Source organism: Melanerpes formicivorus, unplaced genomic scaffold (assembly GCF_026170545.1).
Source record: "Melanerpes formicivorus ecotype bairdi unplaced genomic scaffold, bMelFor1.0.p_v2 SCAF_11, whole genome shotgun sequence".
NCBI classification, from domain to species: Eukaryota; Metazoa; Chordata; class Aves; order Piciformes; family Picidae; genus Melanerpes; species Melanerpes formicivorus.
The window spans coordinates 9,040,630-9,064,791 of record NW_027142363.1 but is presented as its reverse complement, the minus strand read 5'-3'; the positions used below and the strand labels follow the sequence as shown (position 1 = coordinate 9,064,791).

At 41.4% G+C, this 24,162-nt stretch overlaps 1 protein-coding gene across 2 annotated transcripts; it reads right to left on the bottom strand.

Moving 5' to 3' along the window:
* Positions 1-589: 589 nt before the first annotated feature.
* Positions 590-24,129, bottom strand: GABPA (GA binding protein transcription factor subunit alpha). Of its 2 annotated transcripts, none has more exons than XM_068144459.1 (10): positions 24,025-24,129; positions 19,259-19,359; positions 17,620-17,764; positions 16,683-16,767; positions 14,352-14,597; positions 12,332-12,526; positions 11,321-11,377; positions 10,149-10,289; positions 8,555-8,747; positions 590-3,432 (listed from the first exon to the last, which is right to left on the bottom strand). In XM_068144459.1, exons 2-10 carry the CDS (start codon positions 19,333-19,335, stop codon positions 3,204-3,206), a joined length of 1,368 nt encoding a protein of 455 aa, XP_068000560.1. In that variant the 5' UTR covers positions 19,336-19,359; positions 24,025-24,129; the 3' UTR covers positions 590-3,203. The 2 variants fall into 2 exon arrangements, with proteins under 2 accessions (XP_068000560.1, XP_068000561.1); XM_068144460.1 differs by lacking the exon at positions 24,025-24,129 and adding an exon at positions 23,424-23,649.
* Positions 24,130-24,162: the final 33 nt, after the last annotated feature.

Here is a 24,162-nt window from a genome sequence, read left to right as displayed (position 1 = left end):
TTCCCCTAATCTTCCTTTTATTACCGACCTATCTACCAAAGCTTTTCTCATTGCCCCTGACATCTCTGTCCAGATTAATTCCATCAGGGCGTTGCCTTTCCTAACCTGCTTTTTAAATACTAGTTTTAGCAACTTTAAATATTACTTTTAAGTCCAAAGATTAGAGATCAACATTAACCTTTCCAACTTACACATTTTCATAAGCATAAATCTAACTACTTTACAAGGCTCATTTTGATCAAAGCACCCTTTTGATATTTACAATTAAGATGCTAATGGAAGCTGTTACATTACTGAAGGGCACTGAGCTCCAGTTTAAAAGCAGAAACACACAGCCAAGTGCTGAGTCAAAGAAGATACACCTTCAGGACAATGAGGTAAATCTGCATTGTTCCTGCAAGTAGCTTGAGAGGTGTTCAGGAGGAGACTTGATGGGTTGGACATGATGATCTTGAAGGTCTCTTCCAACCTGGTTTGGTTTATTCTAATAAAGGTTTATTAGAATAACGGGAATGAAGTGCACATATTAAACTGCTTGCATCTGAATGACACTACAAATGGCTTGTTGAAAGAAGTAGAAGTCGAGGCAGCAGCTGTATAACGTTTTTATTTTTACTATATTGACATTTTATGCACAAATATTTCAGAGTAAAAATAGAAAATAATTGTTTCATGTAAAATTACCAAAAAAATGCAAAACACGAAAGAAATACATAATTATTAGCAGAGTATAAGTGTCTTTATTTAAAAAGTATGCAAAAACCCTTCTGTTTTACAAAAAATTTTGGAATATTCTTTCTCTGTTTTCCTTCTGGCAGCAACAGAACAACCTCTGACAATATATTCTACATCTTTTATCGTTTCATTGAAGACGTCAAGTTAGTCACAGATTTCTCCCTCGACTACAGAGAGTGTGACAGTGATTTCACACCATTTGAAAGATCCCTTCTTCACCAATTAGAACACAGTGGAAAAGCAGATGATCCCACAACGAAGACCCCCAAAGACTACCATAGCTACTGAAAAGTGGCAAAATAATTGGATGTATTTACAAAGGAAGTGTGATATTAGAAGATTCCCCTAGAGGGATTATCATGTAACAAGAACGTTCAGGGAGATAAAGTATTGATACTCCATTTCAGTTTTGCTGTTAGCTTATCCTCCCACAGGCCGGTTTGATCTAGAAAGCTGTTCATTTAAGCTCCTCTTCTTTTTGTACTGTAATTTAACTAAAAAGGCCTCTCATGAGCTCTGCTAAATAAAACTAGTGACTTCTACTGGACTTTTGTTTAGCAATGGAACAGAATTACATAGTTGCTGTCACAGAACTTGTCCTTAGTAAGCGAAACTTGCATCTATTTGCATAAGTCACCTCAAACACTTGCCAACTGGTGGTATCAAACTACTGTAAGGGTAATAAATGGATTAGTGGTTGGCCTCCTGTGACAGATGCATTTACACATTTTGCTCAGGGCTTAAGATCTTTTTAAAAACAAAATAAAACCAATAAGCTCAGTAGATGGAATGCTTTAAGAGCTCAAGAATGAAATCAATATTAAGACTTCTTGAAAGAATCTGGCAGCACCCCCCACTTATCACCATGGTGATGATGAAGAAAGGTAGGCTGGAACTACATGAAAGAAATTATCTGCAGGTGAACACTCACCTATAAATAAAAAGCTCTGCCCTCAATGCACCCTTAAAATAAGGTGAGCCTTCTGTGTTTTTGCCCTCTGCCTGCAAGTCCAGTGCTCTCACTACTCAGTATAAACACACTTCATGTTTAGAACCCCACTGTGGGAGGATTTTTGATTCAATGTTTACAAGCAGCTCATTCCCTCACAGAATGAAAGGCTTTCCCTCATCCATCTGCATTTTAATTGTTAAGAGGAGGCTCCACTTACAAAGAGTTGGAAAATACGCATAGTGACATAATATGCTCTTTAGTAACACAAGTTACTAACACTAGTAAATGACAACATTAGCAAAAGCAAAACCAAAATGGTATAGTTTTCAGCCATGAGAAGGCATAGGCATCAGTACAGAAACTCAAAAGTTACAGACTACTTTTTGCTACACGTGTATTTAAGTTTCTATGAAGTACTCTCTGTAGCTCAGAATTCAGGATACATTCCAATTATTTTTATTCATTACCCAGACTTCAAATTGCATCCAGCACTGGAGCATGCACTTGGCTTGTGAAGCTTCAACAACATCACTTGAAGTTTGGAACAAAGTTATCTTTAAATAAAAAATACATCTTTGTATTTAATATATGTCAGACTGTACACTAACTCCGAAATCAAACCGGTTCTCAGTAAAACTATTTTCAACTTCCATTTTCTTTCTGAACAGGGACTACTGACTGTGATTAACTTAGGTCTTCAGTTACTAAGGTTGACTATCATGCAAGTATAAGCACCTTGCAGACCACAGCATTAAAAAGCTCCCAGCAAAACAAACTACTTTTGGGTGAGGGCTGTTTTTTCAAGTTTTCAAATCACCTGATGGGGGAGGCGATACTGGAGCAAGAGGTTTACCTTTGCCTTTTGCTAATTGGTTAACAGTATCATTCAAACCAGTTAAGTACTTACTTGCACTCATTATGCATATCTATGTATTACATTGAAATACTCTTAATTGGCTTTTCACCTAAGCCAGATCTAAACCTGGATCTCCTTCTTCAGCGCTGACGTTCAGTCTAGTCTTAAGTTTCTTATGCTTATAAACGCAGAAGCTGTTTTAAGAACTGGACGATTTGTAATACTTAATGCCTCTTTCACTCTGCTTAATTAAATGACAATAGTGGATGTTTAACTTTGAAAGCATCAAATGCTATTTGGTATTTCAGCAGAAAGACTGGCAATGACTAAGTTCAGGCAACTGATAAGCCTGCTTGCTGCAAAAAGTTACTCTGTACACCTGTGGACACAGTGTGTTGACCAGTCCAACCTTTCTCACCAATTCCAGATTGTATACCAGAGGCCCTGACTCAAAGGTGCAGAAGTTGTGGTGATCCCCTAATTTACACTGAAATATATGCTGTTAAAAGATCCAAATTTATGAGAGTCCCAGTTCTTTATAGAAAACCATGCTCTGCATTGTACTGTCAAGAAACGAAACAAGTTTCCAATTCTGATAAAGGTAAGAGCATTAACTGCTCTGCCTATATAGGAAAGGCTCCCACTTTCAGGTCCTAGTGCTTAATTATCTTTCTCTGTTTGCAGGGACGCTGTGGCTAGTGCCACTGCTGTAACTGGCTGTGCAATGCCATGAAGCTGCATCTTGGCTAGTTTCTTCTGCTCACATTCTGTGACCAACCTATTCAACTCTGCTGCGCTGTATCCAATAAGAGTTTTCAAGTCACAGACAAATTTGTACACAAACCTCTTGCCTTGCACTTTGCAGATCATATCTCCATCATAGTAATACCTATAAAAGGAAAAAAAAAAGAAGTCAGTTTGGGGGAAATCAGTTTTATATAGCACTTGGGCTTAGAAAGAAAATGCCTCACATGATTGTCTGTTGCTTTCTTTATTCATATCCGTTTTTCTAAGGAAAAAAATATGTTAGAAGAAAAATCAGCCCTGCAGATTCTGTGGTAATAAGGAACAACCATTCTCTCCCCATTGTTTTTAAAGATGAAACTAAAACTATAAAAGCACATTTGTTGGTTCAGGTTATTTATAGTTCACATGCTAGCAAAATTTACATTCTTTTTCTTTATTTACAAGTAAAAGTGACTTATCTAACTGTGACAACTTTGTACACTGTGCCACACAAGAATTACTGCACTTCTGACCAGTCTGATAAGGATTACAAACTATATAGCCCACTGCTTTCCAGAGACTTTATGAAACCTTAGGTGATATCAATAAAAGAGTAGATAGCATTTTATAGTTTTATTGCCAGTCTTATCTCACTGTAGGCAGTAGTAGAATGAATGTCCCACTTCTCATTAAGAAAACTTTGTGGCTAGGACATAAACACAACTACAAACTGGATTGAGAGTAGCTCTGCAGGGGAGAATTTCAGAGCGTTGCAGGATGAAAAACAGTATGAGCAGCAAGCTCCAAGTTAATCACATCCGGGCTGCAGCAAAAGAAGAGTGGAAGCAGGTGATTCTCCCACTTGATTCTGCTCTTGTGAGACTCCACCTGAAGCACTGTGCCCATCTCAGTGCAAGACACACAGAGACCTGGCTCAAGCAAGCCAAGGACGGCTGCTAAAGTGATTGAGGGACTAGAACATCCCCCCTGTGAGGACAATTTGAGGGCTTGTTTGGCCTGGAGAAGAGTAGGCTGTGGGGCAACCTTATAATAGCCTTCCAGTACTTAAAAGGGGCCTACACTAATGATGAGGGAGTACCCTTATCAAAGAGATAAAATAGAATGGGGCTAACAGTTTCCAACTAAGATACTGTAGATTTACATGAAATGTAAGGAAGAAATTATCCACTGTGATGATGATGAAACACTGGAACAGGTTTCCCAGAGAAGGTGTGGATGTCCCCTCCCTGGAAGTATTCATAACCTGGACTTTATGAGCTTAACAAGCTTTTAATAAATTAGAACAAACAAACAAAAAATATGAAAACTGACTGAAAACATTTAAAAAGACAATTAAATTTTCTAAAACTATTACCCACATGCAGTACAGACAAACCTCCTTGACTGTCTAATAATCAGTCCTGAGTGACATGCTCGTAAAGCAAAGATGATTCTCACTTATGTTTATTGTACAGTCCTGTACAATAAAGCCTGTGTCAAAATAATGCTGCAGAAAAACACTTTACAAAACTAAGTTTCTTTAAACTATTTAGTCCACATTAATGATATGTTCAGGAAGGAAAAGAACTGCAGGAGATGAGCCTGCATTTACACAAAGGCCTGAAACCATGCCAGATTTCCACATCTCATGCTAGAAACACTCAAGTTAGAATTAAGACAATGCCACGAGAAGCTTTCTACAATACTACAGTGACTGGATTTCTGCTTATAGCATTTGTTTGGTCAAAACCACAGATATCTAAAAATAAATACCCATACAAGTTCACAAAGCCTTTGTTACTAGAATGTTCCAAGTCACATGAAAACTTTTTCAGGATACTACAGGAGATGAGTTAGCATCCAAGTCTCACTTCACTACTCCAAGTCTCACTTCGCTACTGGGTAACTAAAGAGATGCTGATCTTAGAAGATTTACCAAGGTATATGCGACAAAAAAAGTTGTTCTTCCATTTTCACCCTGTTGTGGTTTCCATATGGTTTGGTTTTCCTACAGCTAGGCAGAAGAGCCAGCACATTTCTCAATAACATCAATATAATTTTCTGTATTAATCAACAATCAAACAGTAATTTCAGTACATTAAAAACCCGAACATATTACCATTTAATAAAGTTTTAGCTTGGCAACGTTGCTTATCATGGGACTAGCAAAGGCATTAAGTATCCCTTCAGACATTCAAGTGCTAGAAAACATGTCAATATTGATACAGCTTCCAAACCAGCAGCATTTTGAGGAATGTGATTTCTGTAATTCTGTAACTAAAATATAAATGCAAAACTTCTCTAATAGTGATTCATGCAAATTACTGTGCAGACATCTGGTTAATATCCCAGTGATAACAACGTTATTCTGAAGTTCTTCAGCTGCCTCTGAAATCTGCAGAGTTTGCTGACAAACCCAAACCCCTCCAAACAATTAGCATTATTTTTATGGTCCAGAAAGCTTTCACATCTACTTTCAGTACACAAGCACAGAGATTCACAAGAACAGGTTGGAAATATGAGAATGTTATTGAAACAGTACAGGCTGGAGAGCAACTCTACTGGTAAGGCTCTGCAGTGGTCAGAGCAGAGACCCTTCCCACACAAGGGATCCTGTGAAAAAAGGAATGTTCTAATTCAAAATGTAATTAATGCCAGAACAGCCATTTCAGACCACACTAAGGATCTGTCTGGAACACAATGTAGATTCCAACAGACTAAAGAAAGACATGTAAGGAAAAGTATTAAAGTGAGTATATAGCATTGCATTGATTTGTCCACTTTCCTCCTAAACTCAGAAATGATTTCTACATACACCAGACTGTGCCTCAGGAATTCACAAGACAAATTAAAGGGTATAATTAAGCTGAGTATCTGGTGAGTGTCAGTCTCTTCTGTTGCCTCCTCTGCACATAAATGAGATGCTGAGAGGTCATTCTATACCAACTATGACATTCATGACCTTCTATAGACTTTGATCTCCCCCAGTAAAGTACTCATTCAACATTACACATATTAATGAAATGCTTTCTGAAGCCAGAATATTGTATTTTTACTATCATTTTTCATAGAGATATCTTAAAACAGAAGCTGATTTTATTTTTCTCTTTTAGAATGCAATACTAGATGAATTTAGTTCCTTTGATAAAAAATTACTGTGGCCAAATGGGAACGCTAACAAGTCAGTCTTAGATCTCAGACTTCTGTCAATATGCAACTTCATTCATACAAAAAGAGTTCCTAAACCCACTTAAATAATTTACAGGATTAGACAATAATGACCTTCCTTGAAAACTTAACCAAGGGTAGAGAGGCTCTGCAGAGAGACCTCGACAGGCTGGACAGATGGGCAGAGTCCAACAGCATGAGATTGAACACATCCAAGTGCCAGGTTCTGCACATTGGCCACAACAACCCCATGCAGTGCTACAGGCTGGGGTCAGAGTGGCTGGAGAGCAGCCAGGCAGAGAGGGACCTGGGGGTGCTGGTTGATGGTAGGCTGAACATGAGCCTGCAGTGTGCCCAGGCAGCCAGGAGGGCCAATGGCATCCTGGCCTGCATCAAGAACAGTGTGGCCAGCAGGAGCAGGGAGGTCATTCTGCCCCTGTACACTGCACTGGTTAGGCCACACCTCAAGTACTGTGCCCAGTTCTGGGCCCCTCAGTTTAGGAAGGATGTTGACTTGCTGGAATGAGTCCAGAGAAGGGCAACAAAGTTGTTGAGGGGCTTGGAACACAAGCCCTATGAGGAGAGGCTGAGGGAGCTGGGGCTGCTTAGCCTGGAGAGGAGGAGACTCAGGGGTGACCTTATTGCTCTCTACAACTACCTGAAGGGGGGTTGTAAACAGGTGGATGTTGGTCTCTTCTCCCAGGCAGCCAGCACCAGAACAAGAGGACACAGTCTCAGGCTGTGCCAGGGGAAGTTCAGGCTGGAGGTCAGGAGGAAGTTTTACACAGAGAGAGTGATTGCCCATTGGAATGGGCTGCCTGGGGAGGTGGTGGAATCACCATCACTGGAGGTGTTCAGGAGGAGACTTGACAGGGTGCTTGGTTGCATGGGTTAGTTGATTAGGTGGTGTTGGATGATAGGTTGGACACGATGATCTTGAAGGTCTCTTCCAACCTGGTTTATTCTATTCTATTCTAAAATATTTAACCATATCATAGTAAGAAATCAGAAGTTCAATTTTAATGATTTCAGAGAACTTGACTGAATCTTCAAATTATTCCAGAGACCAAAATCAGGGGAAAAAAGTGAAAAATTCAGCTACTTGCATACTTGCATTATTCCTCCTCCTCTTCAAGCACATCACCTACAATGATTCTGTAATAGAAGTTCCTTTTACCAATGTCAAACTATAAAATCATAATGGAATGAAAATAGTCTGAAATGCTTCCATTTGTTCAGATTAACTTTAAAAGTTGGAATCACAGCTGTTGAAACCTACCTGTCAGATGCCTTTTCAATGTAACATCCCTACCATAAGAACAATGGAATGGATCAATGAATATTTGCACTTGGACAAAAATTTGTTAGATACAGAGAACTACTCTTATTTACATAATTACAGGAAAGTATCTGCTCTACACCATAACAAGAGGAACACAAACAAGGAAATTATAAAATCTAAAAGTAAGTTAGTAGTTCAGAGCATTCATGGATTTCTGTATTTTTCACTAATAATCAATACTATTTGGCACATTACTGAAAGGAACAGAATAGAACAGAATAGAATAGACCAGACCTGGTTGGAAGAGACTTTCAAGATCATCGCGTCCAACCTATCATCCAACACCACCCAACCAACTAAACCATGCAACCAAGCACCCTGTCAAGTCTCCTCCTGAACACCTCCAGCGATGGTGACTCCACCACCTCCCCGGGCAGCCCATTCCAATGGGCAATCACTCTCTCTGTGTAAAACTTCCTCCTAACCTCCAGCCTAACCCTCCCCTGGCGCAGCCTGAGACTTTGTCCTCTTGTTCTGGTACTGGGTGCCTGGGAGAAGAGACCAACCTCTGCCTGTCTACAACCCAAACTTATCAGCAGCAGCATTTGATAATCTTGAAAATAAATATATAGTTTCAAGAAGTTATTGTACTACCTTCTTTAAAAAGCAAAATAAGCCACCTCTAGCAAATACTGTGCCCCTGAGACTGGTACAATCTAACGTGAAAGAGTAGTGGTAGAGGATCTGTTTAAACCTTTATTAAAGAATCCACAAGTCTTGCACTACAATAGTGAAAAGTGAAAGCAAACCACTTCAGACCTGATCAGTTTCTTACCTCAAAGCCCGACTAAGCTTCTCGTAATTCATGGTGGGTTTGTTTTTACGCTGTCCCCATTTTTGTGCGACCAGTTCAGGTTGATTCAATTTAAACTCGCCTTCGTCACCAACCCAAGAAATACAGTCCCGAGCATCTTTGTCAGTGAGAAGTTCTAGTAAAAACTGCCACAACTGGATCTGGCCATTGTTTCCTGTTGAAATATGAACAAGAAGATCCATTTCATTTAGTTCTTTTCTTATTTACCTCATAGCCAAACATTTTCAACCAACATATTAAAGCTGATCAACACAGACTATGCGATAGAAGGAAAACTTGCACTGAAATATATTTTGGTTATTCTTTTGTAAATGTTTTCCTGAAAAGTCCTTAGTATTACTTTTTTTAAATAAAGAAACTGATGAAAACAGAAAAATAATAAAGATTTCTCACAAATCACTCCCTAAAACTTAAGGAAAAAGAATAACATAACACTACGTATTGGCATTCAGACACACAACTACCCCTAAACCTGAACACATTGCAGGAGTTGATTATTCATCTTCAACATACAGAAAGACACATATGTAATAGAAGTTGGGTTTTTTCCAAAAGATGAATTGTCTCCAATTTTCAACATGGAATATTACAAATAGGAAAAAACCCACCCAAACCAGCTTACACCAACATCTTTCATGTCTAATCACTAAGATTTCTTTTTAACTCAAGTTGAAATCCACAGTTAAATTTTTACTGTCTCAAAGAGTTAAGATAGCAGATCTAATGCCTACAGAGAAAACCACAAGAGCATACTCCCCATTGATGTCAGCTGATAAAATCTTGGCCTAGAATCCTCTATGGCATCATAATAGACATTCATAGAAAATGTAAAACAAAAATTCAAGGGGAAGGAGAGGAAAGGATTTAACAGAACAATTGGACAGTGGACAGAACCCAAGCAAAAATGACACAAAAAGGCAGAAAGAAAGCAGGATGATTCATTAGTAATCAAAAAGTATGTCCAAATAGCAGTAATTTCAAACATAAACTGCAGACCTAGTGTGCCAAACCAGGAAGCTAAGACTTCCTAAATCCCAAAGTCATCAAATTGCAGGAAGAGGAGGAGAGGAAAAAGGCAGAGCAAGTGTTAGCTAGGCCATGATTCCACAATATACAGTTTATTTTCTCTCATTTCTGTAACAGAAAGTATAAAGTAGTTAAAAGCTTGAATAAATGCTACACACTGGTTTGAGGGGACAGGCTGCTATGTGATGGGAAGAGAGAATTTAATGCATTTTATTTACTTCAGGAATCAAAAGCAGCAGCACATTAACACACTGCCTGTGTGAGCTAGCCAACCTGCCAGGTCTGTAGATGCTTGTGATATAATTTGCAGCTACAGTTCCCATCATATCACGTGGACTTCTACAAACCTCACACTTAGATGGACAACAAAGTGTTCCAGAAAACTAATTTGGTCTAGTGAAGGGTATCCCTGCAAATGGCAGGGGGGTTATGATCTTTAAGGTCCCTTCTGACCCAAACCATTCTATGAATCTATGAAATTCTCAAGTTTCTTACTGCATTTGCATTTAAAAAATAATGGAGGCAGTACCTGTTCTGTTCCCAGGGGAACTTCTATCTTCCCCAGAGATTCTTGGAGCTCTCTGTACTTTAGCTGCCTTTGCGCTGCTGTTGATTACTTTAATGGTGGTTGGGGTAGCAGGCTGTACTGATGCTGGAATAATCTGCACAGCTGTAAAGCAGAGAAGATTTCAGAACATCAATTATAAATTGCTGGCACAGAAATAAACATGTATTATTTATTACCTGTATTATCAAAACATCCAGGAGATGTTTGCTTAAAAGAAACACTAAATCACAATGCTAAGAATAAAGCCTCCTTACCCCTTACAGTGAAAATGGTGGGTTTAGACTCACAGTTGAGATGCCACATTACAGATAAAACATCAGCTTTGCTCTACTATCAAGCATATTACAAGTTCCCATCAAAAACCTCACCTTGTCATGCCTTCATTTTCATCTTTATGCTGTTCCCATATGACCTACCCATATGATGCACTCTTCTGTATAGTCACTGTACAGCCCTCCATACCTGCTCTTCAAACAGCAATTAAATACCCTTCTCTTACAACAGTAGTAGTGGAGGCAAATGCCCCACCTAGGTGACTTTAAAAAGACACAAACCCAGGATGTAATATTTGGTACACCTATTAAACACAAACTGCTTGCAAGTCTCCTAAAAATAGATTAATTTCAATAATTTATGACACTGATTCATCTGGAAGAATGTGTGTTAAAACAGCAGAAAGTTACCTTAAGGTGTTTTTTTTTCCTAGTATTGGTTCCTAAGCAAGTCTTCTCTTACACACTCCATTCCCATTTTTAGAAACACTTTAGTTTGAAATTATGACATTTTAACGTATCTAATTCCTTAATGCAATTTATAACCTAAAACCCAAACCAACTCAAGGCTGCAAACACGAATTCCAGGCAGTTTATTTCAAGACATCAAATCTACCATTCAAACCTGAAGTTTGAAACTTGTTGTTCAGGTCAGACATCACCTTACAGTCAATGATAAAACATCAAGAAACCCAACATTTTGCTTTAAGAATATAAAATATGCCCTCTTCCCCTCACCAAGGAAAACTACTCTCCCAAGGGATTTTCCAACCGTTGCACTACTATGCTGCTGAACCACAGTGCAGTGCTAAATCTGCAAACAATTAATTGCCTGACTTAACTGGCGGCAGAAGTACTTACGCTGATCAATAGTAACAGTTGCTATTTCTCCAGAGTGTTCTTGGCTTGCCAACACATCTAAAAATCAGGAAAAGAAAAAAATAATTATTTAACCTACAAATTTCAAGTCAGCTGAGCATCAAAAATTTTCACATTTCATAGAGGAAGAAAGTAAATATTTGTTGCTGGTTTGCAAGTAACAAGCATAGCTTATGGTCTTATGAGTAGAGACATTTCACATCTGTCATTCAGTTTTCAGAAACAAAGATGTACATGTTGAATTTCAAGGTATTTTATGCCTTCTCCACCCCCTAAAACCTTTAGCTATATCACATAAATGAAGATGGAAACAGGTTTTTAGTCTGTCAAGTTCTATCCCAGCATGGTAAGTCTGAAATGTACATAGACATTATAGTATCATACACCTACAACGCATCACGTATCAGTTCTGTTGTGTACATCTAAAGATTCCATTGCCTATGCTTCATAATCTTCACTTCTATGACAGAGATGTACAATAGGTAACTCACAATCAATATTTTATTATAAAACTGTCAAATTCAGGAGATGTTCAAACAGAAAATCTTTATTAAAACAAAGGAGAAATCATCAGTTACTACTTGCTATTGGGTATGAAGTTTGAGGAAAGACAGGCAAAATTCCCCCCAAAACTCTGGGAAGATACCCCTATGCTGATCTCTAGTGAGCTTGGTTTTATTCCCTTTCCCCTTCAAACCTACTTTAAAGCCCTCTTGATGAGCCCTGCCAACTCATAGGTGGGAATCCTTCTACCTCTTTGAGACAGCTGCCCCCAGCCTGGTGCCAACAGGCCCAGAGCTGTGTAAAGCTCCTCATGATCATAAACCCCCAAAATTCCATCAGCGGCACCAGACTCTGGGCCATGTGCACTGATGCCCTCATTTTTACTGCCAATATTAAGCAGGGAAAAAACAATTCCTCACAATTAGTTTCATCTTTAAAGAGAAGTTGGGGAGGGGGAAGTTAAACCAGTTACAGAAAAAATCTGCATACATTTTCGAAGCAGCTCCAAATGGCTCCAGAGGATTTCTCCCCGCGGGACGCGCTGGAAGAAGTCTTCTTGACTGAAGCTGCAGAGCTCCCGCCCGGGAATGCTGAGTGCATTGAGGTCAATGTCGGTCATGCTGAACTCCTTCATTACCCACACCACCCAGTGGAGTACCTGGTCTGTCGACCACTGCACTGGGTCTGGGAAGAGAGAGACAAAACCATAAATCATCCCATTACATACTGCAGGGTTCCTTCTCACTGAGGATACAGAGCTAGTCCTTACCGTAACGGCCAACAAGAATGAAGTACAAGTAGCTACTCACCTACAGTGTTCAAACAAGCATAAGCCAGAGTTTATTTTTTTCAATGACCTTTTCTCAAGGTCTTGAAAACCCTGCCTTTATTAAGGTGGCTCATTGTTTTTGTTTGCTTTAAAAAGGGGATTGCTTCTAGCCAGTACTGTGTTTGCAATATAAATTGTATCACTAATCAATCAGAAATCCCATGTAACATCAACCACCTTGAAGTGGATTTGATATTAAACCCTTGAGGCATGGAGTCTTTAAAAGAACCATGTCAGAGTACTAGGCTCTGACACGAGGCCTTTGCTTCTCACTCAACCACTCCCAGTGAGTAAGCTGGAGGTGCAAAAGGAACTGGGAAGGGACACAGACAGGACAGCTTACTAAGTTCTTTTTTCTTGACCATGAATTTTTCTTTATTTTGTTTTATAATTCACTTTGTCTCTTGATTCTTTCCCCCATGCCTCTAGAAAGGAAGTATGTAGAGGCTCACCTGCCAGCTGGAGTCTACCCATCACATGAGGGGACTACTAAACATGCACTAATAGATTTGAATCATCTTTTTCCATGTTGAAGCTAGCATGGCTTTCCATGCAAAATCTGACTTAGCATCATACTCAGCATCCTATAAATGAACTATGAACTATCTGTTCCAGTACCTTCAGAGGCAATTGCCACCAAGTACTGAGTTGCTCAGGGAGGTGGTGGAAACCTCACCCCTGGAGGTTTTTAAGGCCAGGCTGGATGTGTCCCTGCTCATGGCAGAGGGGGAATGGAACTGGATGATCCTCGAGGTTCCTTCCAACCCCAACAATTCTATGATTCTAAATAAACTGTTTAAGGATTTGCAGATACTTTGGGGGACTTTCAGTTGAAACATGTGGATTTAGCTCAACTTTGGATTTTCACAGCTAAAGTCATTAAGCTCTGTACAGATATGAGACTAAGTTTTCTGAGTTGCTTTTTCTCATAAAATGTGCCACATGTCTTCCTTTGGTTTCTGCCTTAAAACCACAAAAGAGAAAAGAGGAAAAGGAGTAGTGCAAAACCTTAGTGCCATGGTTTAGTTGATTAGATGGTGTTGGGTGATAGGTTGGACTCGATCTCAAAGGTCATTTCCAGCCTGGTTAAGTCTGTAGTCTGAATTCACACCACAAACAGGTTGCCCAAAGAGGTGGTGGATGACCTATCCCCAGAAATATTCACAGTCAGGTTGGATGGGGCTCTGAGTGGTCTAATCTAATTAAAAATGTCTTTACCCATTGAAGTGGAGGTTGAACTAGGTGACATTTAAAGGTCCTTTCCAACCCAAAACATTCTGTGATCCTATGGAAAAGAGCTTTGTCACCAACATACAGTTTAAAAAGAAAAGGGGAAAGGAGAAAATTACTTTCAGAAATCTGCAATGATGAAGTTGTGATGCAAAAAGCACTACTGTAATACAACCATTACAATCCTTGTGTTATGCAGATATTGGCATCGTACTTACACATACAGCAATAAACCTTCTCTGAAGTAGTGGAGCTCTTCAGTTATATAACCCAAATTAGTTATCAGTTGTAAAAGAAAACAAAAGCAAATCAAACAAAGAAACAAAGAAAAAGCAAAGCCAACCAAAAATGCACAAACCCCAACACCAATCCCCCAAATGAACCAAAGAACTCAGCCCCTACCTGAACACAGACATGCATACAGACACACACAGGGTCATGTATTATTACCGTACGGTATTCCAAGGCGCTCCTGCTCCTTCCGGTAGCCTTCCAGCGCTGCAGCCCATCGTGTCACTTGTTCAGATGTTTCATCTGAAATTGTTGTAATGTGTTTCGTTCCATCCAAAGTTATCACTTGAGCTTCCTCAACAAGGTGAGCTTCAGCCTCCGCATGATGAGCATCTGGATCAATCACTACCTCCACAGTTTCCACAGGTTTCACAATTTCGAGGATGTTTAATTTGGGCTCTATCCCTAAGTATGGAAAGAACAAACACACAACTTAAAAGACAGCAATGCAAATATGACAAAACTGTTGCTTTCTGATTAGTGTCAGCATACTGAGGAAAGAACCATGATATAAAAGCATCACCAGACTTCTGTAAGTGTTCTAAATTATGATGACATGATTTATTATATAGGGTATACTTGAGCAACCCAAATAAAAAGCTGTTCCTCTTTCTTCCCCTAGTATTAACACTTCCTATTTTACTTAGGTGATCCATTCCACATCTCTCAAACAGAACGTGCAGGATGTGGGCACAAAGAACAAAAAAGCAACAACCCCCCCCTCCCCCCAAAACTCCCCCCATCCACCTCTTGCCTCCCTATGAGGCAACTTCAGTACCCTGCAAGAAAACATTAAGAAAAATTAGGAAGTTCTTCATGTTTTATGGTTTTATGTTTGTCATTTAAGATATTAGACAACAGACAATATGTCTGTGTCTATTGTGCAGCAATAAGGAAGACAATCATTAATGCTAATAATGCTTTGTATTACCAACTTCTCTGTTGTCTTCTAAAGGCATTGTGCCCAACTGGTGCCTCACCAAATTGCTGACTTTGTACAGGGGATTTTTCTTGTCATGATATGCTAAACAGGGGGGAAAAACCCTTTCCATTTTGGTGCCATACAATTCTCATTACAACTAATAATCACACTTCTTTAAGAAATTTTTATCAAACATACTTGCACATAAAAAACACATTTAAAAAATAATCTGTAGATTTCCCTGTTATTATGACTTGGAAAAACCTTGACTAGGGTTAGGCAGTAGAAAGCAGGATTCACAGAACATCACATGGCCATAACTTCAGTATATTGTGCTGTGAAGTATCTTTGTGTCCCTACCATTCTAAACTGGATGTGAAATGGTACATCCTGTAGGTGTCAATCTTCAGTTCTAAGAGCACAATTCATTCCCAGTTTATAAGGAAAAGCACATGAAATACTTGCCTCTACAGCAAGTAGCAAGTCTCTCAGACAAGTAAGGGTGGGCAACCTGATCTAGTGTGAGGTGTCCCTGCCCATGGCAGGAGGGTTTGAACTAGACGATCCTTGAGGTCCCTTCCAACCCTAACAATTCCAGGATTCTGTGATTCAGCCTACCACTAGTCACCTGAGACTCAGCATCAAATGCAAATTGTCAGTCTTAATACTGTTGATACAAACCAGAAAGGCTTTCTTCTCCTTTATGTACACTGAAGCCAGATTTTATTAAACTGTTTTATTGACATAACTCAAAACAGATAATCAAAGACACCCTACTCCAGGAGGAACCTGTTGTCACTGTTGGTTTAAAAATATGGGAATGAACATCTTCAGGTGTTTCTAGAGCCTGACGTGAATATTGTCTTCAGTGAGTGGTGGCAGTCCTTCCACTCAAGACAAAGAGGACAAAGGGCAAGAATAGGGGAAAAAAAAGCACAATAATGCTGCTGCTAATTCCTGAGGACTCAACCAGAGGACATCCTGTCCCATCTGATAATACAAATAAAAACTACATGTCAACAAATCCCTCACCCACCTGGTTAATGCTCCTTTGTCACAACTGTTTACCCTGCCTTTTAATCCACAGAAAACAGACAACAGATAGTGGTCCAAGCCTTTCACACCAATTTTCAGTTAACACAGAAGCTCACTCACCTGACAAAGTTCAAACTGTCACCTACCTAAAAAAAAAAATAATCAATCTTTTGCCTGCTGTCTAAATACTTAATCCGGTATGAAGACCTCAAGCTGTCTGACACCGTTTGACCTAGGTTTGTTAGGGTGTTTTTGTTTTAAATGTTTTGTTGGGGATTTTTTTTCTGTTGTTTATTCCAAACTCAGAAACTGACAAAATTACTGTAAAAAAACCATTTAGAATAGCATCAATCCATGACATTTATTTTAATTACGACTACTTATAACACCACCACACAAGGAAGGAGACATTCTGAAGCTATGTTACCATTCAGCAAGCTTTGCCATTTTACAGCGAGAAATAGCAGAGAATTAGGTTTGCTCACTCCTACAGTATCATTTTGTCTGTATAACACACAAACATAACTGCTTACCTAGCCTAGATATTACTTGCACACTGAGTTGCACTGTTCCATCTGTTTTGACTCCTTGATCAAAAAGGCTTCGATCTGGGTCCAGCTTGATAAATGCAAAAAACCAGAAGTGTTAATCTCACAGTCATAAGAAACCTATTTTCCTTTAAAATTTAGAAACACACATGTGTCTGCAGCAAATTTCCTGAAGAAGCATGCAAAGATGTTTAACTCTATGTATAGTACAGGACTAAGAATGTGACCAGAATTTGAAATACACCACCCTGCTCTGTTTAAGGTAGTCTCACTTACAGGGACATTTTCTAATCTAACAAAAAGCAATGCAGTACCTGGAATTACCTTTATTTTGTGAAAAGCATTTGCAGTTCCTTTTCTTAGTTTTTAAACACCTTCATAAAAAGTCTTTAAAGCAACATTCTTCATGTTTTTCATGGGGAAGCCACAGATGACTAACTATGAACACAGCATGCAACTGCACACAAGGTAGAACAGTTAAACTATCTAACATGTGGCAATGTCTGTAAAAATAATGAAGGGCAATTCTTGAGCAATGCTTTTCTATCTATGCATCTGAATGGTATAAAAGTCTTCTTGCTTTATTTAGATTCAAAACAAGATCACTCATGCATGTTCAGGCAGCAACTAATGATGGGGGCTGTCTCAAGAGAAGACAGTACTGCTGTTGGCCCCATTCTTCCCACTTGTAAGGTGGTTTTCTGCCTTCTTACTCTCAACCCAAGAATCCCCAAAGTATTTTGATTTTAGGGTATATATATATATGTATTAAATGATGATAATGAACTGGATATTAAACTGTTTTTTATTCAATTAATGTACCAAATGAAACACAAATTCTATGAACAATGGGGAAAAGTGATGAAGTGTGTAAAATGCTTCACCATTAAGAAGTTAAATCTTTCATACATAGCCTTCATACCCGGATATCTTGCAGGCAAATTTCATGTGCATCCAAGGAACACTGCAGTCTGGGTTCCAGCAACTTCTTAAGATTTCCAATTGGTTCATTGATGTCAATAGCTTGACTCACAAATTCTGCTGTGGTGTAAGTTTGCTCAACGATGCTTAAATACCAAATTAAAACAGCAAAACATTATCTACATGTTAACATAGCAGGTATAGAAAAGCTTAAAAGAAGTTAGAAACAAAGTACATAACAGGGGATACTGGCTCTAAAAATCTTACTACCATGCAGAAACACTCTTAGCTTGAAAGCAAATCAGTAAATTTGGTCCCCTTACGGTTTTGTAACTGTTGCCATTAAAAATATAGGCTAAACACCAGGATTATTTTAAGACTACTTTGAAGAGATTAAGTCATGATCAGTGTATTATACATCATTAACTTCCAAGTAGAGTGAACTAATTCTATTTGTCTTCCCTAAGCTGTGTTTAAAGACATTCAAGCTAAAACCACAGAAACACAATAAAAAAGAAGGAAAAAAAAGTCTACTCTCATACAGACAGCGTGTTTTTACCAGTCAGCACAAGGATAAACTTTATGTATACAAGAGACAACCGGAAGGAACTGCATCGAGCCTTGAACGAAACGTTAGTCACGTGCCATGGCTGTCCTGCACTAACAGGATGACAGGACTAGTAATGACATTCAGAAGCATCAGTGTTGTGGGACTCACGTCTTAACAAGAACCTTAGACAATCAGTCTCTCTGCTTTTACACAGACAGAAATTAGAAAGTATAGAGTCAGTTTGTAAGTCGTAAAAACATACAAGGAGATCAGAAAAAACAGCTAATAAATGGTGTCGAATCAATTCTACAAGGCAGGGTCTCAAAGAGCAGGTCATCTGCCAGCCTCAGCTATTTTTATGCAGCATTAGAACGCAAAAAAAGCAAACAACAGGTTGCGGTAACTAAGTCAAAGGCTATTAGATTTCGGTGTCTATGATTTTGATGGCCCTAACAACATATTCAGTAGATACAGAACATCAATCCATTGGTTTACTGTTACACAGAGGAGAAATGGAGCAACTGAACTGTTCATCTCCATTACAGAAAGATAGAAGCAGAAAGTTTTGCAGCATGTACCTGCAGACACTGTCACAGACATTAAAGCAGGGGAGTAGGACTACTAAGAACACACCAAGTGACAAACAAAACAGTTGGGATTTAAGCAATTAAGATTGAAGAGTATGGTAGCACTATACAAGTTTTCTACAGCAGCTACAGTCCACTTAAAGAGAACCAACATTTTGTTAGATAAGAAACAGAAAAACTGAAGGGCACAAGCAAACTTAAGAACTTCCTATCCAGCAAGGAAGTTGCAAAATGATGGGAAAAACAAACAAGCACAGGATTTGAGATCCTAGTGAACCAGTTAGTTCTCCCCATTTGAAGTTACTTCTTTTGCCCAGCTAGAAAACACTTGTACTTATTTCATAATTAGGACCACTTCTGAAGCATTACACAACACCCAATAACAAATCTGAATAAGCAAAGCCAGAGTGTGCAGCCACAAGCCTGAAAATAATTAAAGAACATCAATCAATAAATAAATGGACAGCAGCCTACGGTCCCCCAAAAGCAACGACAGTACATACCTTTCTTCAGTGCATTCTTGTTTCTCAGTTCCATCAATTTTTATTTCTATCAGCTCCTCTGCCTCTCTCTTAGTCATGGCTAAAACGTCTTAAGAACAGAGCTAGGAAAAAAAAAGAGTTTTTTGTAAGTCACAGATAAACAAAACTAGATGAGGAGTTCTGTCCTATGAAACATTTTTTAAACCAAAAAGCAGGACACCTTCTCAAAGGTGAGAATTCATCTAACAAATAAGCCAAAATGTAACACAGATTTCACAAAACAGATGACAGTACATGTTCCTCAAATGCTCTAGGGGGAAATCCAGGACTAGGAACGGTCGAGGCAATCCCAGGCACAAATACAGGCTGGGCAGTGACTGGCTGGAAAGCAGCCCTGAGGAGAGAGACTTGGGGGTGCTGGTGGACAAAAAGCTCAACATGAGCTCTCAGTGTGCACTTGCAGCCTGCAAAGCCAATCAGATCCTGGGCCGCATCAGGAGAAGTGTGGCTAGCAGGTCAAGGGAGGTGATTCTCCCCCTCTACTCAGCTGTAGTGAGACCCCACCTGGAGTACTGCATCCAGTTCTGGAGCCCCTATTACAAGAGGGATATGGAGGTACTGGAACGTGTCCAGAGAAGGGCCATGAGGATGATTAGAGGGCTGGAGCACCTCTCCTATGAGGACAGACTGAAGGAGTTGGGGCTCTTCAGTCTGGAGAAGAGAAGGCTCCGAGGTGACCTCATTGTGGCCTTCCACTATCTGAAGGGGGCCTACAGGAAGGCTAGGGAGGGACTTCTCAGGAAGTGATAGGACTAGGGGGAATGGAATGAAGCTGGAGGTGGGGAGATTCAGGCTAGATGTGAGGAGGAGGTTCTTCACCATGAGAGTGGTGAGACCCTGGAATGGGTTGTCCAGGGAGGTGGTCGAGGCCCCGTCCCTGGGGGTGTTTAAGACCAGGCTGGATGAGGCTCTGGTCAGCCTGATCTAGTGTGAGGTGTCCCTGCCCATGGCAGGGGAGTTGGAACTAGATGATCCTTGGGGTCCCTTCCAACCCTGACTGATACTATGATACTATGTTAGTACAGAGCCCAAAGCCTGACTTTCTCAAAGATGTCCAAATTTCCAGAGTGTTTTTGCTTTGCACGAGCTACAGCTTTTAGAAAGACCTTCTGAAAATTCTTCAAAGTTATACATTGTTTGCTAACTTTAGCTTCACATCACCACCTTAGCAAGGCTGAGCAGCATGGTACATAAATTGTACAATAAATTTAAGCAGCATTGTACATAAAATGCTGCAACGGGAAGCTATATAACAGATAGCTAGACAGGAAACTGGCTATTTCCTCATAGGCAAATACACTCAGCAATAAAGCGTTCAGTGACTGTCCCATCTTTCCACCAGTCCCTCACATGAGCTATAACTTGATGAACTTCATGAACACATCTTAAGTCCCAAACTAATGCAGTACTTCTGCAGTTAAAAGGGAAGCTATTCTGTGGAATATTCTCATTGACACAGCAGATTTTCATGCCTTGGAGTCTACTGGAATAGAATTTGTCTGTAAAGACATATTTTGTATAGCATTACCATGTTTCACTGACCATCCCAAGGCATTCTAAGTATGAATACATACAATAAATAATTGAGACAAAATTCATTAACAGTTTACAATAAGTAACACCAACTCCTAGGAAAAGGATTAAGTGGTATAGAAAACACATTGGGTTAGGAACTGGCTGGAGGGCCAAGCCCAGACAGTAGTGGTGAATGGTGCCACATCCAGCTGGCAGCCAGTCACTAGTGGTGTGCCCCAAGGATCAGTGCTGGATCCCATGCTATTTAACATCTTTACTGATGATCTGGATGAGGGCATTGAGTCCATCATCAGTAAATTTGCTGATGACACCAAGCTGTGGGCAGGAGTTGATCTGCTAGAGTGTAGAGAGGCTCTGCAGAGAGACCTCGACAGGCTGGACAGATGGGCAGAGTCCAACAGCATGATTGAACACAGCCAAGTGCCAGGTTCTGCACATTGGCCACAACAACCCCATGCAGTGCTACAGGCTGGGGTCAGAGTGGCTGGAGAGCAGCCAGGCAGAGAGGGACCTGGGGGTACTGGTCAATGGTAGGCTGAACATGAGCCTGCAGTGTGCCCAGGCAGCCAGGAGGGCCAATGGCATCCTGGCCTGCATCAGGAACAGTGTGGCCAGCAGGAGCAGGGAGGTCATTCTGCCCCTGTACACTGCACTGGTTAGGCCACACCTCGAGTACTGTGTCCAGTTCTGGGCCCCTCAGTTTAGGAAGGATGTTGACTTGCTGGAATGGGTCCAGAGAAGGGCAACAAAGTTGGTGAGGGGTTTGGAACACAAGCCCTATGAGGAGAGGCTGAGGGAGCTGGGGCTGCTTAGCCTGGAGAGGAGACTCGGGGTGACCTTACTGCTCTCTACAACTACCTGAAGGGAGGCTGTAGCCAGGCAGATATTGGTCTCTTCTCCCAGGCAACCAGTACCAGAACAAGAGGACACAGTCTCAGGCTGCACCAGGGGAGGTTTAGGCTGGATGTTAGGAAGAAATTCTATACAGAGAGAGTGATTGCCCATTGGAATGGGCTGCCTGGGGAGGTGGTGGAGTCACCATCATTGGAGGTGTTCAGGAAGAGACTTGATGGGGTGCTTGGTGCCATGGTTTAGTTGTTTAGGTGGCTTGGATTGGTTGATGGGTTGGACATGATGATCTTGGAGGTCTCTTCCAACTTGGTTTATTCTATGTAAAACCCCACAAACATAACCCCCAAAGAAAACCCAACACAATAGAAAAAGCAAAACATGCTACTATTTATATATCCACAATAGAAGAGATTACCAAAGACTGCAGTCTGAAATCATTCTTTTCCAGGAAATACTCTTACCCCAAACTCAACTGTTAGTAGGATAATTTATTAAAAACAAGTTAGTAAGGGAACTTAGTAAACTTTAAAACTTCTCCAAAGAAATAGTAACCAAGTTGTACAGTTACTACTATGTGAAATTAGTTTTGCTGAAACCATGTGCTGAATGTGATACTAATCTGTAAGCTACCACATATGGGCTTCTAGTCTAGTAGCAGACTAGACAGGTACTCACAACTTGCTTCTCTGTCTGGTATCTTCCCAGATGCAGTGACGATAACTTGAGCAGCTCTTGGCTCAGAGAGATCTAGAGGGCGTCTAGTGTGCTCTGCCACTAGGCTGCAGCCTTTCTGTGGCTCTTCTGGGATTTAGTTTTCCTGGAGATTTCCCCCTTTCTGCCTTGGTCTAGGTGCAAGGCCGATGTGCTAGGGCAGGCTCTTCAGCGGCTACTCCAGCAGTATTTGGCCCTTGTTGCTTTCTGGGCAAGAACAAGGCAAAGTGCCTACCTTCTTCGTTGGTTTAAATACTGTCCCAAGACAATTACTGCCCTATGGTAACAGAGAAACCTGATAACTGAACCTATAGGATGGGGCGTATGCCAACATGGCCTGGGGCACACAGAGAGATGTGTTACAGAGTTAATTACACATGGTATATGTTTGCCTGGACCACCTGGACCGCGGGGACATGTGAAGGTTTGCAGATTCACGGGTGCTTACAAGGTTAATTACACGTGCTACACATTTGCCTGGACCATCTGGACCCCAGGGAGTGTCCAGGTTTGCACATTCGCAGGTGCTTAACCTATTGTCTACGTTAGGGTATGTTTTGGGGTTTGATCCTTCGGGACAAATCTACACACAGACCCCGGAACACAGGCAATTACGCAAGTAACAAGCCCATCATTACGGGGGGCACAATCTCTACTACTAGAACCAGCATTTGTTATTCTACCAGGCAATTAGGAAGTTGGAGACAGTTAATGCCCACATGCATTATGAAGTGAAACTGGAGCATGATCTCCAGAGGTACTTGTGCTCCCGAGCTGCTCTGGTGGTTCAGCTGTTTGTGAAATATTGGGTACTACCCATCCCTCTCGTAATTCAATTGATAACTACCAATACAATCTGTCCTTTACAGATCAGCTCTTAGAAGTTATCTGCCAGGTGGGATTTAAGACAAAGCCAGCAGACCGCTAAACGGCGTGGAATCATGCCAGATTTCGAGTGTTTTCCTTTCATAGCAACAGTCAGAAATTAGACAATCCCAACTGGGAGAAGTGGTTGTGCCGCACGTACCTGGCCAAGCACCATGAAGCAAACCGCGCGAGATGCCAAATACCCTCTTATGCTTTCAGGCAAAATTAGTTTTTACAAACGGAGGAAACTTTTCCAGTCCCGCAGAAGACTCCGGGTTGCACGACTCGACCCCAGCCACGACCGCAGGACACACGGCGGGCAGACTGCAGCCTCCTCCCCCAGCGCGCTGCGTCCGCTGCGCTGCCCGAGGGGCCCTTCCCCGCGTCCCGCCGGAGTCGCCGACTCCATTCCCCGCTTGCAGGGTGCCTGGCCGGCGGGCGGCGGTCCGACCCCACGGCGCCGAGGCCCTTCGAGAAGCGGCGCCCCAGCCCGCTCCGCCGGCCGCGGGGACGCCGCTACAGGCCCCCACGCGGGCGGCATGCGGAGCCGCAAACCAGGCCGGCGCAGACCCGCCGCCGAGCGAGGCCGCTCCTCCTCGTAGGCCCCGGTTCTCTCCCCCGCCACCCCGCCCGCTTTCCCCCCTTCCTCCTCCCCGCGGCGCCTCGTCGTTGTTTGAACCCGAAACGGAAATGAGACTCGCGGCGCCGGGGAGAAACGGAAACAAAACACGGGCCGGGCCGCCAGGCCGCGCCGCACTTACCCGCCGCTGCTGTCCGCCGCACCGACCCCGAGCGGAGCGGCCGCACGACGCCTCCCGCCAGCTACGGCCCTCGCGGCTCCCCAGGGTCCCGCCGCCGCCGCCCAGAGGAGGCCGTCGCGCGCTCGGGATTGGGCAGCG